This window comes from Bombus vancouverensis, chromosome 9 (genome assembly GCF_051014615.1).
Source record: "Bombus vancouverensis nearcticus chromosome 9, iyBomVanc1_principal, whole genome shotgun sequence".
In the NCBI taxonomy this organism is placed as follows: Eukaryota; Metazoa; Arthropoda; class Insecta; order Hymenoptera; family Apidae; genus Bombus; species Bombus vancouverensis.
Window position 1 is genome coordinate 9557736 of NC_134919.1, and position 20307 is coordinate 9578042.

At 33.4% G+C, this 20307-nt stretch overlaps 1 protein-coding gene across 2 annotated transcripts in view; it reads right to left on the reverse strand.

Moving 5' to 3' along the window:
• The window catches only part of LOC117163531 (lachesin), a 158745-nt gene that overhangs the window by 15389 nt on the left and 123049 nt on the right, over positions 1-20307 (reverse strand). The window contains exons 4-7 of one of the 2 annotated variants that reach the window (XM_033345878.2): positions 15892-16050; positions 6215-6334; positions 4239-4376; positions 970-1116 (exon numbers count right to left, since the gene is read on the reverse strand). In XM_033345878.2, the coding sequence (XP_033201769.1) occupies positions 970-1116; positions 4239-4376; positions 6215-6334; positions 15892-16050 (564 nt within the window). Of the gene's footprint in view, positions 1-969; positions 1117-4238; positions 4377-6214; positions 6338-15891; positions 16051-20307 lie in introns of both variants that reach the window. The other variant, XM_033345877.2, reaches the window with a different exon arrangement.

The window sequence follows — 20307 nt, forward strand, 5'->3', positions numbered from 1 at the left end:
CAGTTATGAAATTACCACGCAATTATGACCGTTGAACAAATTCGTTTGACTTGACGACGTATGAAACCTCTTGTTCTATGAACCTTTTGTTTATTAAATATAATAACACGATAATCGTAAAATCGAAAACATTAAATGTGCAGAAGTTGTATTAATTAATCCTAACTTTTAGATAACTTTTCTGTTCCGACTTTTAATTATAAGCTTTACATCGCTCATTGCCAGATTATTTATTGTACCGCTAGAATTCTATGTTGTATGTCTTTTAAGTAATTTACTTTGGTCTTTGGGTTTTAAATCTGCATCCGTATAATAAGTGGTTGGGTATTATATTTCTATTGTAAATTATTTTACAATAATATAACTAATTTTAACTCTGGGTATAATTGATTCTTCTACGGTAACATGTATTTATAAAATCACGATAAGGAATTTGTTTAATGCATTCGTTTAAAAGATTTTTATTTTCTATTGGTTTTAAGCTTCAATGAATAACGTGGATTATGTTATACATGTTGTAGAAATTACCAGGGAACTCTGGGCGGAAGAAGGATTTTATGAAACGCACAATTTTCCGCGTATTTTATTATTCGCTTTTAGAAGCTTGTGTAATATTTATGATTGGAGCTACCATGTGATTCCATTTTATTATAAAAGAGGCGAATTTTTTAGCGACTGTAGCGCTCTCTAGTTTGCTGCTTGGTTAGCACGTTATTAATTATTGCAAGCTTGTAATGTTTTTAATGGATATCAGCATACGACTTTATTTAGTTCTACATTAAACAGAATGTTCGATAAGCTTTTCATAAAATATGTGATTTTTTAACGATACCTGGTATCATCTCGAGCTCACAGTATATTTCCGCACAGTAATTGATAGAAGAGATATCAAGTATTCATAACAAATAATATGCTTTTCTCTGATACAGTGTATTCTGAACTATAAATAATAAAATTCAATTTACTCACTGTAAAGTTTGATTTTTCCATCCATTTCTCCCAATGAATTTTTTGCCACACATCTGTACGACCCGAAGTCTTGGGGCTGTATGGATTTTATAGTGAGCCTCATGGTTATCTCGTACCCCTTTGGAATTGTTTCAACCTTATAATTGTCTGGAAGCAGAAACGTAGAGAATCTTTGCATGGAATCGTTTTAATAATTTCTTAAAAATAAATCAAAACATTAAATCAGATAAGAAATGAAAACTAAAGCGGTAATTAACATCGGACAAGTAACAAAAGCATTATGGTCCAATGTTTCTCCACTATATTTTATATCGCATCGTCTTTCTCATAAAATCTTTGAGACGAAAGCACACACAAAACCATCAGATTTCTCAAACCATACCAGTATCCAAGACCAGTTGGAAACCACTGACGATAGTCTAATAACGCGGGTCCCAAGAAAAACGTATTTTCGCGAACAATCGCTCTCCGTAATTGAAAATCTCGTTCAATCTGTGGTCGGTTGTTCACGTGTCGCCGAAGAATGCAATGAAAAAGTGCTTGATAAGGCTCATCGCCCGCGAGTTACGCCATTAATCTCGTGGTCGTATAATTGCTCTCGTCGCCGGTTAAAAAGCTAATTCGTTTAATTGCTACGAAACGACGACGATAAAGGAGGTGTGACATTTACTTGGAATAACAGGAAATTTTGCTTGACAAATTAACTATTTATATCGTTTTAAACATTTTGAAACGACGTGAGCTGGATACACGACGTTGTTTATGCGATCGCCATTTTCTCTAGACGGATGACATCCACATTGTATATTCATTGTTGTTCGTTCGACACTAAAACGTCTAACAATGGAAAAATGTGGGACATTAGCTCTGGGCTTATCAGTATACGTCGTTTGTCTGGCGTTCTAACGTGTAATAATTTTTCTATGGCCGCGTATTTCGCTTTATATATTTGCATATATCGGGTGTCTGTTTCTCTCGTCGTCTAATATTTTTCCTAAGTAGACGGGGCGTGTGCAGGTAACGCAAATGAAGTTTTATTATGTTTTTGTGGAAGTGTGCAGCGTGGTTGGAATAAATTAAAGGAATTTAGGTTAAGCTTTTGGGTAAATGATATTTTTCCCTGGTGGCAGGTCTCGTGTTTTAGTGCTAAAGGTTGAATTTAATCAGAGTTGTACATGATGAATGAAATGTACATATGTTTGTTATTCTTATGTAGAAACTAATTTGAATTGTAAGTTGCTACATAGTTTTTATTGGAAGATAGAATATAAGGGATACTACACTTTAAATTTACCATCGACATCGAGTATCTCGTGATAATATGTTACTGCCCACATGGGAAAGATAATTTACTTCACATTGGTATTCTTTCCAAGAAAAGAAATCAATTGCTTGAAACTAAGTTTTCAATCATTAAGCCTGCAATATAATATCCCGTATTACTCACAACTGTTTTATACCGATATGGCGATTGTGTAACTCTAGAACAACTCTCGATTCTTAATATATTAATATTCTTCTCTACACTCCACAGGTTTGGAACATCAAACATTTTTTCCGTCTAAGAATTTCATAAATATTTAAACAAACTACCAGCTTATGGAAGGGAGGATACAAAAAGGAAATTATAAATTTCGTTATTTGTAACGTTTAACAAGTTGATCGCTGATGACGCTACGTTGACGTCATACGCGAATGGTTTCCGAACGACACCGGAAATGTTCAAAAGAAAATACCAAAGTTCAGTCACAATGGAAGATCCCGTTATTTCGATCCAACGATGTTAGGGTACACTTTGCTATAGAACGATTTATTGATCAAACTTCCTGCAATATGCGTCCAATTTTTAATAGTTTTTGTTGTAAGAATGAGAAGTCTATCTGTGATTCGTAAAAAACTTCCGAATAAAATCGTAGATATACAAGCAAAGGTCGACAGAATTTTTCGGTAAATCTAGTATCAAAAAAGTAACGTTTCCGCAGGATGTTTTCCGTAATGGTTCCGGCCATCGAATAATACGATTTCAGCACGTACGCGTCATCTTTTTTTTGCTGTATCCCGATTTCTTGCGTTTGTTTCGTTTCATTCAAACCGTGGATTTAACGAGTTCCTGTCACGCCACGAGCCAATGTTTTTCTCACGCTCAAAACCCAATCGACGTATTAATCCAGAAATAAATTCTTTCGCGCTGTTCAGTAAAATTAAAAATACTCGTAACTCGTGCAAATAAGAAAGGAATTAAGATAGAAATTAAGAAAATGGGCAGACGACGAGATACGTTATTAATTTTGTCGCGTTACAATCATCCTTAGAGGAGAGAGGGATGAAACGACACGCAGGCGCCTTATCGTTTCACGCGGGTACTCCTTTACGCTCGCCCTTCGCCAATTATCACGAAGAGTCGGGGCTACGTTTAGCGAGACAACGACGTTAGACTGAAACAATTAGGTATAACCGCATTAGCATTACTTGTACGTAAACTTTCCGTCGCGTCTTCCAACCAGAATGGCGCAGTGCCGAGATAAAAGGCGCGGAAACTACGTCTTCGAGCTGAGAGTGGGTCATTATGTATGTATACAAATCACTTTTTCTAATAGCACTTATGATGGCTCAAAAAATTATTGGCATATCATAGTGTTTATTATAGCATTTACATACTAATCAATTAGATCCAAGTATATTAAATTTCGTATCATTTAGTAATACTTTTATATGACTATAAACATTTGATACTACGAAAATGAAAAATATAGGAGCTGATAAAGAAACGCTTCATTGGAAAATAAGGATATGTGATAATACTTTTTGTGGTCATCGTATATCGAATTATATAAAATAGTAGGATTTTCTTTGGTAAAAGTTTTGGTCGAAGAATTGTCCACGATAACAGATGTTGATTTTCTTTTAAACTTTTGGTTATATTCAGCATGAAACCCGCAATGATAAATTTTTACTAGTATTACATAATTTGTAATGCAAACGTTTTTACACTTCAAATATTATCTTAGAATTTTGACCACTGTTTAGTATTCGTAAATATGCGAATTTCGTACAGTTTTCAAGAATTACCAAGTAAGACAAAGATGTTCAACATAAACTAGTTATGGAATATAAACAAGTTAACGTATATTCTATGGACAGACTTGAAACTTTAAAAATACGAAGGTTTACCTTTAAAATGTAACTCATTTAATCGACTCATATTAAAATAAAAATTGAGGAAACGAAATGGATGTCCTTTTATAGGAAAGAATTCAATGCTTTCGTACCATTTGTGATCGTTTCGTTGGATGGCCTAGTCCAATAAGTGATCGCTGTTGGATAAGCCTCACTGTGACATTCCAGGACGAGAGTTTGGCCCTCATAAGCGCCCACTAACTGATTTTCGATCCACACCATTGGCTGAACTGCAAAAATAATTTCTGATAATAATTCGTATAAAATTTGTCTCGTATATTAAATATTTTGTTCAGTTACAGGCATACAGTCGATTACATTCGAAAATGTAATAATAGTTCAGAAATTTAGGAATAGCATAGGAATATATTTAAGCAACAAAATATTGTGTTGAGATATTAGCACTGCATTTTCAAGAACTGTAGACTACATATTAATTGATATTAAAAGACATTTTATCATCTTTTCCTTTCATTCAATATTTCTGTGTTACTCATACCGTACTTTTTCTCTAATACAAATCATTGTTCCGAAAGCAATACTTCATGGGACTGAAAGTTTAACCATGTTCATATTTTGAAATGTCATATTTTCCTTCTACTGAGATTTTACTGGTATCAAGGCAAATTTATCTCTATATCAATTAATAAATTCTACTGAGAATAGAATTGCAATCTCCTATTATTTAATCACTAAGGAAAATATATCCATATTTCATAGATCTCAATGGAATTCCACATCCCATTCAATTTATCAAATCTTTGCATTTTTCAAATATTCAAAGTTATTGAATTTTGCTAAAAATATAATAAAAATCTCAATTCTACGTTCTACGTGAAAGTAACGTTCTACACTAACCGATCGTCATGGTGTTAATAAAAGCGACAGGAGAAAAAAGAAATGAATAAATTTGGAATTTCAACGGTTTTTTTTTTCAGTTCAAAGCGTGCGTTTTAAGGGCCCTCATTTTAATCAATCCGTTAAGATAGTCGACAGGTCGGTTCGTGACAGCAGAGGTTTGCCGCCGGCAGACAATATTTAAGGCGTTACTTCAGCGCCGGAAACAATGGTCCCCTGCATCTGCCATTCACGGTCTCCCAAGTGGCGTCATTATGGTACCGTTCTTCCGACAGATCCACGGCCATATAGCGAGACCTTAAATTGCATTTTCCAACACGTGTGCATAATGCACTGTTAGTGCTTCCGGTTGTTTGTCTTTGTGCCAAGCTGGAATGCCATTAGTTGCTTTACGAGTCGAAGGATTTTTGATATATACAAACGATTTAATTCTTTTTCGTTATTAATCCCATACAAATAGGATTGTTTCTTTGTTTGTATGAATTTTCAAAACTTGATATATTTAGTTGGAATTTATTTGTGTAGTTCTGAACTGATATTCTGAATCTGGTTCTGAGAATCTTTTTTGCGTTATTAATCTAAGTAGGATAAAAATTCATTATGAATATTGACAATTTTATTTAGTGTTATATAAAATGTATTAAATGTATTTCTCGCATAGTTAATTGAATATCATTGGCTTGATAGGGTGGAACAATGAACAGTAAGAAAAATACATTTTTTAAGAAATCAGACGAAATCAGAAACATAGTTATACAAGTTAATCATGATACGTGCTGTTCGAATAATCAAATAACATTATCCTCGCACGAGAGATCATTTATGTTCCGTTGAATTCTCGAATAAAGTTAAAGTAATTCTTTGCAATTTCTTGCAAACTTTTTCTCAGGAGACTATCTCGAAATATTTTATATTTTATAATTACCAACATCTTTATTAAGCAATTGCTTAAGTTTTAATCCCATGATTATAAAACTAAATATCTCAGAACTTTTATATACACTGCCAGAATAGTTTCAAATTTCATTAATATAATTATGACAGTCGTATCTCATTACAGCGCTAATTACACTTCGAAATGTTTTAAATGATACACATATGAAATACATATACACACAAATTTTTTATGGTAAATGTTAAGATATTACTATCGTGAGCCTGTGTACATATTATATAGTTTCTTAAAATGTATTTCTAGTAAAAAACCTACAGTAAACATTGAGCACGATCCGCTTGCTGACTGCTGGAGGTACACCATTCGACGCTATGCATAGATACGGTCCCATATGGGCACGTGTGACGCGAGTTAACTTCAACACCGAGCCCTCGCCTACTGTAACAAAACATACAAATGTATAGAAGTGCGTGTTTCATTTGTTGGCCCCGCCATAAGCGGCTGCGGGATCGTTTAAAACCGAGATATTTCCGAAAAATTGCTATCGCGCTCGTCCAGCTCTGCGAATCTCAAATAAAAGCTGTCAAATAGTGCTACCGCGTAAAATCCCAGTGCATTAAGCAGTCGATTTCGCATAGGTTATTCACTTGAATATCTTTTATGCAGCCTTTTCTGGTTTAGTTGATTTTTCGAGTAAATGAAAGGTTTTTCGGTGAATAGAAGGTGGAGTGGTAGAGATTTATTCCGGCAGTTAAAGTCGAGGATCATAACTCTGATATCTGGAATGTTGGAGCTGACTGATGCTGCTTCGTTATAAAATATTATAAGAAATCGAATCGTATTTATATCTTTTGATGGTTGAAATTAATTTGATATTAATAATTTGACATTAATGCTGATACCCTGAATATACTGCATTTTATATTTTTGGTGACTAAACTAGTTTGATAGTTGGTCGTAGGATAAATTGAATATTTTATGCTGATAGATTTTCCTCCTTTAATTTATATCCTCTTTTACTTAAGCTAGACAGAATAACATGTATACACATTCGGTCACGTTCACCCAAAACCTTGGATAGCCATAAACTCCTCTTTCACACCCCAAGTAATCATTATCAATCCTCCCTTATGTCTGTAATTCTCTAAATGCAGTCAATGGCTATAAACATTTGTCTGTCATAAAAGAACCAATGTATTTTGTACAAAATATCTTCCGGCTTAAATTTATAGTTATATCATAATATTTTTAATATTTTGATTATTCTTAGCTAATTTAGAAAGAAGAGAATTTGCTTTTTAATTGCTCATTTAACTATTTATAAAAATCGTAAGTGAAGGAATAAAATCTTAAAATACATTCTTGAACCTTTGCATAGATAGAGACTTTTTAAGAAGCATCCGGTGGATTTCCGTTCCTGAACTAGGAAATTATTATGCCGGAGAAAACAGATTCCTATCAAGTATGTTTATAAAATAACGAATATCAGGAGGTTACTGACTTTCTTCCTTCGAGAAATAAAGTTTATGAAATTTATTATTAGACTATTTTTACTTTAAAAGCAAACATTCTGAACTGAAATTATCAACAATCATTATACAATTTCTAACCATGAGAAATTGATTAATGTTTGAGTCATATTCACAGTAGTGATGTTTAATAAATTCTATTAGAATTACAGATAAAATTTAAAGTACGTTATAAAGTTAAAAGTAAATTATAAATTACAGACACATCAAAAATATGATATAAAATATAAAATGAAATGAACGATTCTTTGGTATTACGCATTGGTATTAAATATGGCATAAGTACTTGAATTAATCAAGATATTCCCTCTATCAATTTGAAAGAACGGTTTAAAGTCTATATAATGCAGACAAAAATCTTTTCAAACACCAGATCTTTTACAAATATCAATTTGCAGTTATCGTATATTAACTTTTAAATAAAATCAGCTTCATCGTGCTATAATAATAATAATAAAATCGTAACATTCGTTATTTATATTTTTCGAAATGATATAATAATAAAAACAATAATAATTAGTAAATAAGAAAAAAATGCTGGTCATTCGTAATTTTGGAATTGAATTTACATGATATCAAAATTAAGCCGATTCGGTACTTTCAAAGGACAGCGTAAGTGCATATTTTCGTTATGGCGAGTACACGAAACAGGTGAATTGTTATAAAGTTTGCTAGCTGTTTACGTAATCAATGCCTATGTTTACGAGTAATAACGTTGCCGCCGGGTTGCTGCTAAGGCTGGTAAACGTTAAATATGATTATACCCGTGGAACGGCTGTAATCTGCTGGAAAATATTCGAACCACGAGAAGTCGGAGTGCGATGCACCGGATACGAGTGGGTGAACGTTGCAAGGCAAAAACGGAAAACCTACTTAAGAGATTTAATTAGATCGCTTGAAGGGGCACATAAGTGATGTAACCGCGTTTAACGAAACCTTCTCTGTGGCCCGTGAAATTCTCCGTACCGACAATTTATTAAAGTAGCGACTGTAATGGTAGAAACCGCGAAAGGAGATGCTAATTTCCTGACTTTATGAACTTCAATGACATACGTAATTTGAGAATCTGAAACGAGAGAATCTTCAGTATGTCGGTATTATAGAAATACGAAAGAGACAAATCATCTGAAATATCGATTTTGGGTTTGAGATATTGCAATGCTGCTGAATATGACTATGATAAATCATTCTGAATTAAATGTACGAGTTTCGTGATTGGAGTATCCAGTTATTTGATTAACATTTTTCTCGTCCAATTTTTACTCTAATAGCTACTTTTAGAAAACATCATTCTCACCACACAACCCCTTCTTTAACAAAATAGATATAAACGCGCGACTACAATAACTTCAAAGTTTCCTTAAAAACATTCAAAGTGTAGGGAAATCTGCAAGCTAAAATAACTATTAAGCCGCTAAATAAAGGCAGGTAGTAGTTTCAGAGTTTCATTGCGAAAGTTTAACGATTTGAAGAAAATTTCATACATTTAGAATCAAAATTCTTCTAAAATTCAGTCAACACCATAAGAGAAATAATCTAGAAGTTTTTTACGAAGGAACTCTCCAACGCGTACAACTTGCAGCTTTGCATTTTTCCTTTTTACAAAATTAGAAAATTTGATAAAAATTTACGATATCGTCTCAAATAGGATCATGTACTCGTTCGAATTTAATCTCTGTATAAAAAACTTTAAACGAAACCGCCACTTCAAAGTAGAATTTGGCCTCTTTGTTGTTTGAATCTTTTGATTTAGAGCCGCTTGCTGATCTGTGAAATTGATGGCCAATTTGAAAATTGAAATTTAATCTCATAAAAAGCGCTTTGCGTGTTGTGCTATCGAAAGAGGCGAGGTCCGAGACAGTCAGTAAACAATTTTTGAATTTTCAACGATGGAAATCGTAAATGTATAGCAAACACAAGTTGAATTTCATTCTAACGCAGTCTCGTTTCATCGCCAATATAATTAATTACGTAAATTTTATTACGTTTCGCTACCGTGAACGTGACTACATTTTCGCAGTAGTATTTATTGGATAACTATAGTCTGATATGAGGAAATTAATTTCCTCGGACGTTGAAATTACTTCAAACAACGATACCAGGCATTGCACGATACGAATAATTCTATTAAAGGTCTTCGAATTTTATCGAATAAAAATAAATTGTTGATTTGTATTACTGCAGACGAAAAATATGGGGCACTAAATAGAATTACTATTACTATTCTTTACTTTTAACTATGGTATAGATTAAGTTATGATTAAATTGTAGTTTACCAGTTAATTACGGTATGATATAGTTCAAAATAATGAAGTTTCTGTCAAGTTAAAATTTTCAAGTGCTAGCTACTAATATATTTATAAATATTCAATAACCATTTTGCAATTGTCATCGATTAATAAATAAAATTATGACGTAATTGAGAATAATACAGAATTTGAGATTTAAAGTGGTGTGTTTTCTGTTTTATCTGCGTAAAGCAATAAACACACCAATACATTTGATGACTTAATCAATCAAATTTCCAATAACCAATTGCTAATCATCAACTTTGACGAAACAATAAACGATATTTGATAATTTCGCTAATTTCCACCAACATGAACTCTCTATGTCCAATTAATAGCTTTTAACTACTAAATACCAATTACTAATTGCGGATCTTCAGTTTCTAATATCCGATCTCCTATTATTATAAAGCTTTCAATTTCTCGCTCCATCCGTTTAATAATTAATCATCTAAGATATAAAAGATACAAAGGACAAAATCTACCAAATACAAATTACCAATTTTCAGTCTCTAACATTCAATTTCCCATTACGGAACAATTCCACCGTATGATAATTAATTTGCGTAGGAACAGGAAATGAAAATAAGGTAAAGAGCATCCAAATATTTTTCATTTTCAACTCATTATAAACTTTCTAAAACTTCGAAAAGACATTTTACCAATACGGCAGAAGACTAAGTTCGTAGTTCAAAGGAGAGGGTGATGCAACCCTAATTGAGTGCATTGAAAGAGGCGCAAAAAAGGCACATCCCTTTAAACACCTGTTGAGAAGATCGTTTAGCCCGTCGAAATTCATTCCACGTGTCAAGCTGTTCGTACTTGGGCAATTACGGGAGCATCGCTTCTAGCTGTTCTGAAATTACCGACAGGAAGCTTCACCGAGGAAAAGACTTTGCTTTTCATCTACCAGCGCCATCCTTGCGTGCCTGCTGCGAAAAGACAAAACGTCGTTTCGAAAGTACAAGTGAGAGAAACAGAAAGATAGGAGGGAAAAAGGCGGAAGAACAGAAATAGGTATACAGAATTGATGGAATATTTTATTTTTCTTTTACTTATCGCCTAATGGAATCGAACCGCTTCTCGTCGAGAACCGACGGCTGGGCAAAGCAGAAGCGCATAAGAAGCGAATAGGAAGAATAAAAGGAAGCAACGGCGACAAATGCTTAAAACGATTCCTTAAAACCAGACTAGGACGAGAAAAAGTTCATCCGGTGAATAAATCACCGGAATTTCATTCCTATCTTCTAACCAGACCAGCGAAATTCCTTCTCATTCTAGTATAGGTCATATCCTCTCTTATATCGAAACTTCGGATCCGATACATCCTATAGATACAGCTTCCAAAGCTTTCGGTAGATACCTGAAGACATTCGATTTTTGAGGATTCTTCTTTCTACGTGATGTTTGAAGTTGGATTGGTTCAGTTAGAATTCACGTAGAATGCGAATAGATACGATAAGCTGACGTATATTCGAACGAAGGAAACTGACACTCTCCTATGAGATGATTTAGTAATTAATAATGAAATTTTACGTCAAATAGGATAATTGTATGACTTGTAATTAATAAGATTTTCTTGTAAAATTTCGTTTTCTGGTGAAAAATATCACTATTATGCCACAGAATTTACAACTTATCGATAAATTGTAACTTGTATTTTGTAAAACGTCACTGACGATGTTAGTTTCAATGTACAAAAAGTTCTAGATGTACTAAGATATTATTACAATCTTTCAAATATATGCTATAACCTTATATACATATAAATATATAATTATGTATCAACCTGTCTATCACGTGTTAACACTCATAAAGTATTGGTATTTGCATATGAAAACATAATTTCTAAAATGTAAAGAAAATTGTGTAGTGAAGCAATCTTTACTTAAATTCTTACAAGAAAAGAAACTTCTAACAGCTAAAAATTACCAAAACTCTTCCCAAACGTCACATTCTTGCTCTTGAAGAAGCGACTTGAAACATGACGGGAGCCGACTATTCAAACGTAATCGAACGATTTGTCAAACGAGGTGAGAAGAAAAGCTCTTATTTCATCCAAGGACAGAAAAGACAGTTTCAGGTTAAGCTCCGAAAGATTTAAGAAAAGCAGAAACGGGATCCCGAGTCTTCCAGTTCATGGTCGCTTCCACAATTTCCAATTCTTATTCAGTTCCCGAAATTGTCAGTTGTTTTAAAAAGAAATCGTTCAACCCTTCCAGACTTCAACTCCTTCATCAATTAAAAGTCTAGAATTAAGGATTTTAATTAACGGGAAGAGAATCTTGGCCATTTATCTGGCTAAAGTGGCTAAAAAATTGTCGCCTGGCTCGCTCAAACGAGAAACCACAAACGCTTCGCAATTGTCACCGCTGTTCGTAGTCTTAGTGTTTAAGCTCGAGTCTGGAAAGGACGAGGAGGATTGAGAACGATCCGGCCCAGGAAAGGGTGAGGAGAAGGGCGCAGAGAAAGGGTTAGGCTAACCCTCTTGCTTACGCACCTGCAGACCGTACAATTCGAAACGTCCCCTGCACTTCCGTGTGCAATTAGTCACGGAATGGGTTGAACAGTCATGGCGCCTCGAGGGAGCTGGGGAGGGGTGGACTTGGATCAGAGAAATTGAGTATCGGGTAAAGAGACAGAGTGGCACGAAGAATAGACAACTGAATAATTCGAATAAGGGGTCAGAAATGGTAATTAAGGGGCAAAAGGATAGACAAAACGACCGATGGACGCTTTGACGGCTTGAAAACTGAAACGCTCGTCACATCGATTCCACCTGGACAGAAATAGATAAGGAAACCGACCAGTATCGATTTCCGAATTGGAGGATAGATTAGTCTATACTATTGCATGTCGATTCCGAGATGCACTGTTCAACGCTGTTCGTTTATTTAATTGAAGTGCATCGTGCTTAATGAGTACGTCAAGGAGAATGACGTGTAATTGACTGGTCTGCGACAAGGAAAAGAAAAAGGAAATTGAAACTTCAAGTTTTCAGGATTGAAGTATTTGTCCTTAAAGGATTTTAAATGCAGTTTTGAAAATTCTTATGGTACGGACATTTACAAAATATATCTGGCTCAAAAAGTATATAAAATGTCCGTACAAAATACTCTTGATAATATATAGTGGGTGAAAAATATGAATTTGTAAAAAATCTGCAGTATAGTGATAAATTTATCGCGTGCTACGTTCTATTTATTCTGTAGTCATTTCTATTTATCTCGCCGGTACCTCGGCGATATCACTTGGTATATTGATAAGCATCATTAAGTTATCAATAATTTTTCAGTAATCGTTAGTGTCATCTCTATATGATTGACGATGGCGATCGATCCGTTCGACGTATCACAAAATAATTATTATTAGTAATTTATTAACAATTCTCTTTCATCGAACGTTTTCGTGACTCGTTCCATTATAAATTAGAATTCTCCAGAATGCTCTAGGTCGTCAATAATTCCTGATTGATATCAGTATGTTATAGAAATGGGAATAATTAATTGAATAACGAATGATATTCGACTGAATTGTAATTGGATGTATTGTGCTTTACGTGTAAGTTTATGCGAATAATATGTATGTCAAATATATCGTCGAAATAGGACAAGACCGTTTTTGAATGATGTTATTCTCGTTATATTTGCGTGTGTGACAGGGAAGTCGATGACCGAAAACACGTAGAATAACACAGTGCGACATCCATAAACGTATTACTGTAGAACGTCAATCAATTATAACACATGAACAGTAAAGCACACGATCAATGCTTAACTGGATTCACTTTTGGCTCTGGTACCGAAAGCAAAATATTTTTCGACTCATATTTCATTATAATTAATATATTACAATTAATAATTGTTTGCTAAAATAATCAAATGTTCATTAATGAAAAATGTTCACTGCTCTTATGACTTAAAGTATTCGTAAAAGTCCCAGAAACAGGTGATTGATGTTTGATGTAATCAACCTATCAAAGAATAAAGTTGCGTTAACGCGGGATCTCTAATTTCCAAATACTCAAACTTTCAAGGTTTTTAATTTTCAGATTTTGAGATTTATAATTTTCAATCGAATATTAATATTTTCAAATTCGTTATAGAACAATAATGCAGCGTTTACGTATAATTCGTGCATCATTTCGCTGACTGGTCTTCAATGGATTAATCCATTCGCTGTTATTGACCTATACGTTGTGCATGCAGCATATGCACTAAACAGAGCTACCATATTCTCAACAATATCTGCTGACACAGTTGTTGTGTCTTTTAATGTACGTGTTTTAGCAGAAAGATTTTGAACGACAAGGAAAACAGTAAGCATCGAAGTTGGAGCAAACATTATTTAAACTAATGTTTAATTAATGCTATCTTTGACAAAAGTAGAATTTTATAGAAGTAAAGAAAGATACGCTTCTTTTAAAGAAAAATACAGTTTCAGCAGTGGAATATGTTAATCGCAAATATTTACATGATTATCGATAAATAAAGAAATAAACATGCATATCCATGTAAATACATTAGAAAATTAATTTGTAAGCGTAAGATATTATAGTAGTCTCTACAAACATCAATCTTGAACTACTAACGATGAGTACTATAGATACTACTTTCATTAAAGTTGATTTAATTAAATTAATTTAATTAGTAAACTCTAAATTCATAAATACAATGTTCTACTGGTACATAGTTCAAACTTTATTCGTTTCGTCGATTGTTTTATTCTGTTTCTATACGTTTCGCAGAATTATAATTGAGTCAAGTTTTATTTCTACTGACCGCGTTAAACTGTATCGAAGTACGACTTTAATTATTATCCTCCCTTGGCAAAATTGAATTATGCTTCCTCACACATAGTAGTTTGTATTAAATCGGGACCATGTGCTGAATTTTATTAAAATAAAATTGTAACATGGAAAAATAAACAAAACAAAATTGTAAACTGATAAAATAAACATCTATATTCATATATTCCATAGAAATAAAATTCTCATTTATTTTATTGCAATTCAATCTATATTCTGCTTTCATTGACTCTATCAATTTTTGTTAATCTAAATCTCCATTGTTTTATAAGGTAGTGTATAAGGGACTATATGTTCAATTTATATATGAAACTAATCGAAATGGATGAGTTAGGGTAAGATAAAGCCAAGCTCGAACTATATATAATCAAATTATCTTCTGATCCGTTAAATATGATTATGAAAAATTTTTGAATAATCTACGTTTCAAAACAGTATACTTAACTCACTTTTAGTTGTGTGACAAATCTTATAGCGTACATATCACTATTTTACGTTTAATCTGTAAAACATCCATTCATACTAGAAATTAACTCCATCATTCAGTTTAAGATGAGTCAAAACACATGACTCACACGAGCTAGAATTCGTCGCAAGACATCTCGCGTCCAAGCACAGACGCCAAAGAAACGAGCAGGGGACGCGATCTCATCTAGCTGGCGTAGCTGTCAAAACCCAGGCGTTGCTACTCTATCCTCGCAATAAAGATCTCATGCAATCAGAGAGGCGAACGAGTCGTGTGTCTTTCCCAGCTTTATTCGGCAGAAGAAGGTCCAGGGAAAGTGTGCTTCCCGGTGCGAGAAAAGTGGCAATATACGCGGAACGAGGCGAGGACGATTGCAGGATAACAATGCCTGCAGCGAGAAAGCAGGCATAAATGGACCCAAGGTGCGAAAGAAGGAAACATGGTCCAGTCGGTGCAGATGGGTCAAATAGGAGTAGCAGACCAGTTGAATGGCGGATAGTGTAAAAGGAGACCCGGACGTTTCTTTGAGTTGTATCTAAGGCTATGTAATACCAATCGCATATAATATTTCAACGTTTCGCTTTAAACAAAGTAACAAATCGGTAAATTACTGCATGGTTGACGTAAATAACCAGGTGTTGGGTTAAGAAAAATGAGAATTTTTAAAATCAACCAACCATTGCATTTAATGAGAATAGGCATTTTCAAAATCAAGCTTCTGCTGCATTTAATAAAAGCTTCTGAACAGCAGAGTAACAAATACAGCATAAACTTATTAACAACCTAACATTTGTAAGAGGTATCACTCATTATAAGTTCCTAGTTCTAGTATTAAATACAGTCTCCGCAAACCCAAGTAGTATATCTGTCACGTTCATTCCATTTACTCCTTAAATACGTACCTTCGTGTGAATTCGATTGTGCGATCGTACCACCAACTTCTCGCCGCCACGTGACCTTCGGCTTGGGGGTACCAGTCGCGGCGCATCGTAATGTCACATTGCTGCCCTCTCGTACCTCCATGTCGGTGCTGGTGGAGTCGTCCAGGATATCCGGTGGTACTGAAACAATGAGCACATTGCAACGATACTATCCCGCCTCCCTCGTGTACACCTCGTATACACAGGGCACGCTCGAACGCGACGCCATTCGATTGGATAGATGGCTATCTGGCCCCGATCTACCGATGTCTCGTTGTGTATTCGCAAATATTCCGCAACGCCATCGACGAATCGACCACCGCCCTGGTGTTCCGCATACGACAATCCGATCGTAAAACCGGGAATCGCTCGGCTGATCGTGAATACGCTTGAACGGGCCTGCGTTACGTCGTGACGTGACCGGTTCACCGATCCGCCTCCCTATTGTGTGGTGACGCGTTTAAGGTGCTTTCGATCACCTGGAATCCTGTGCGAAATTCGGGTTCTGTGGATTGGTAGTTGGAATTACACGCAGTACAGTGGCTCAGAAAAATACTTGAGTATATATTATAGGAACCTTTTATGTATAGTGACTATAAAAAGTATTTTCATACCATTGTGTTATTCGCATACTAATAAATCGGTTTCAAGATCGGTATTAAATTTCGTATGATTTAGTAGGACTTTCGTATGACTAAATTTGAACTGAGAGAACTGTCGTGATTATAAATGTACATTTTTAGATTTGTTTCAAACTTTGACAATATAATTATAGTAGCCAAATCTCCTTACAGTGTTAATGAATTTTCAAAATATTTTGTATAACACACATAATATATTTGTGATAGATCTCTACAAGCTTTTGGATTCTTTCGTGAGCAACTGTACATATACCCACGTAGGATATTGTTTAGGAGCTTCTCTTTCATAGAATTTAGGTTTGGTATGTTATTGGATGAAACTTTGATGCTGGATGTTTTGTTTGGGTGAATGCGAGCTATGTATTGATGTATGGAGTATTGTAAGGACATGTTGGAATGGGTTTGAGTGAATTTTACTGGTGTATTTTTTTCTTTTTTTAGAGTGCATAGAGTGCATGTAGAGATTTGTGTCGGGTAGTTGTATTTTTGAATATTATTTATACACATATAATCGTGATGAAATTGTGAAAAATGATTTATGATCGTTTGTAAATTTTAAATTATGTGTAATTTTACTGATGGCATTTCAAGATGCCTAGAAAATATGAAACTAAGATTTCAAAAATGTACAATATTCACTGACAAAGCGAAAATTTAATCAACACAAATTTACTTTTTTTTTTATCGAACACAAATTAAACTGCAAGTTAACTGCAATTTAAATATTTCTCTTGATAATACATTACACGCAGAAATAAAGGAATTGTTTAAAGAAACCTATTTAGGGAAATTTAAAAAAACGTTTACATTGTTTCTCATGAATCAATATAATACACATTAATTTTCTTGTATTTTCTTCTTGTTGATGCAACTGATATAATAACACACCATTTTTTTTTACGGAATTTATCAAATATTCGTATAAGAAAATATAAACTTTTTACATTAAAAGCATATAGCATACTTTAATTAAATGTTTGTTATTTTTTTCCGTTCATACTATGATATAAATGCTCAAACTTTCTGTTGGAAATTGTCTTTAAGACCCTGTATAATTTCAAATTATAATTTCTTCTTCTAATTAAAAATTTCTGTAATAAGTAATTAAATTTAAGCGAAAAGATAAAATACTTTCAAACATATCATATATTCTTTTCCTTAAATCACATTATAAATTTATCTGTTATCTGTTGTAGATAGTTAATACTGCAATAATTTAAATTGATATATATTTTTACTATGTGAGATAATATTTTACACATTTTAGTGAATGTGATATTAATTCACATGTATTTTATACTCCGTATTAAAGACTTTCGAAATATATATTGAAACGTTCACTAAATGAAACGTATTATTCATGAAATAAGCTGTCAATTAAAAAAGTTGAAAGCAATTTCATAATACGCATAATACATAATATAATGCGGAATTGTATGCGGGTAAATTGCTTGAAAATTTCTAAGGGAAAGAATTAAATGGCTATTATTGCAGCTCTGGTGGCTCGATTTCCTTTTTCCCTTGACGTAAGTGAGACGAAGGGGCCGCGACGGGCTTTTGTTTCATGCCATTGATTCGCGATAATTGGCCACGCTCCGGTACTTTAATCGTCATTTCAATCGCAGAAGGGAAAGTGTTTTGTTTCGCACGCGCTGGAAATTAAATGGCATATCGTGGTGTACGATGATAACCACGCTCTTCAATTTACTGAAGGTTATAATTTCAATTTAAACGGAAAAGGCGAGGTGACGTTATCGATTAAAACGATACCTGCAGTTTCACTTTTTAATTCTGACAACTAGGACTCATACATTTATACGATACATTCACTCTTAATCTCGCTCACTGAAACTTTTAAATACGCCAACTTTATTATCTCTAAAAATGTATTTAATATTTTGTAAGAATTATTTTGTAAAAATAAATTGTAAAAAACATTAAATTTTATTTACGCACTTCAAAATCAAGTAAACAAACTATATAACACTAAATTGTCGAACGAGTTATAATAGCTGCGAGACGTTTGTGTAAAATGAAACTTTAATTGAATCAATAGATTCAAGTTAAGCAATCAAATAATGTAGTTGTATAAAGTAATATAAAATAATCAAATAATATACTTCATCGATCAACTTTCCGTTTATAAAACAACTAGGTATTATACTTCATGAAATATGTTTTATGCATAAAAATATAGAAAAGATTGTAAAAACCATTGGTTCATAAGAGGTAACAAAAACTGTTTCAAAATAGCATTGATCAATGCTTTCATTCGATTTTTCGATTTTTAGTTTCACGGAATTCAAAGGAACACATTATATCTTTATAGAAAATTGATTGCTTGTAATAGCGTTTGAAAGAATTAAAGGAAGCACAAATATGTTTTTCAAAATGTGCTGCACTTCTGAAATGTTGAAACGTTTGGAACCATCGGAAACCCTTATAAAATCATGCAACCTTCAGACTTAAAGAATTTTTAAATTCAAAGCTTGAAGTTCCAAATTTGAAACACAAATTTAAAATTTGAAATTCAAAAATGAAGAATTCAAATTCAAAATTTAACAACCTTCAGTAGCATAGTGAAGTAGAATATCAATGTAGAAATTTTTAAATGCTTTAAATAAAGGAGGTAAAGAAGAAAATGTCATTTATGATTAAACGCGTTCTAGAAACCAATTATTTTTAGGAATCAATGAGAATATTTGCTTAATATAATTATATTATTCTTAATTACGTATTCGAATATTTGCACTTTTCCATATTTTTACATAATAAAGACTAATGTAATTTGAAGAGCCACTGGTTATTATTAGAACGAAAGATAATAGAGAACGTTGTTATAGAGAAAACTAGGTTATATCACTGAAAGTTGAAAATTTCGATTTTAAAGTTTCTACTTCTCCTAGTTTCCACAAGAGGGTAGACGTGTCATATCCAAAGAGCTTTTCAAGAACAAGGTGAAAATTAGTTTTTAACGATCTTTAGAAGCCGGTATACTTGACAAACGATTCCATGAAGAAAACTTTCCCACAGACAGATGCTATTGCAGCTAGTTCTTTAGAAAAAGTGCACAAAGTCTGCAATGGAAGAAACGCTATATCTAAAGCTAATGGTCTGTTAAATAGTTGAATATTTCCCAGAAAAAGCTAAACAGCTTTTGAACTTTATAAACAAAAATCAGAGTATCTCTTATTAAATAATATTCCCATTTATTCCAATTTCTTTACTTGTAATATATCCTCCGATAATATTTTTATCAGATATTTACCATATTCTTTTTGTTCAAGTATGTATTCCAAATTTTTTATAATAATATTTCGTTATTAAAGCGAGTTTCAAGAATATTAAGCTCATCAAGTATCAATTAAATTCATTAAGTGTTCTCAATGGTAAGGGATAATTCAAGATTATCGCAGCTTTTCTTCCAAGAATATTCTATCCAGTGAGAAATATTCATGAGCTTTTGTTAACTATAATATATATATATATATACATATAGGATAGGGTATATATGAAGATCGCCATCGAGGCCTAGCTTTCTCCAGGAAACTCTCAATCCTGTCTTACCTACGAGTTCAGGAAGACGTGTTCAGGAGGTAAAGTAGTTGGAAAACGAACTTTTCACAAGGAGAGGTTTCCGAACGTAACGTAAACTTTCCAAACAAGTCTCTCGCCCTTGCGTAACTTGTTACCCTGATTAGCGTGATAGGCTGTCTTATATGCAGAAGAAAATGAACAGAATTGTCAACACATTGAA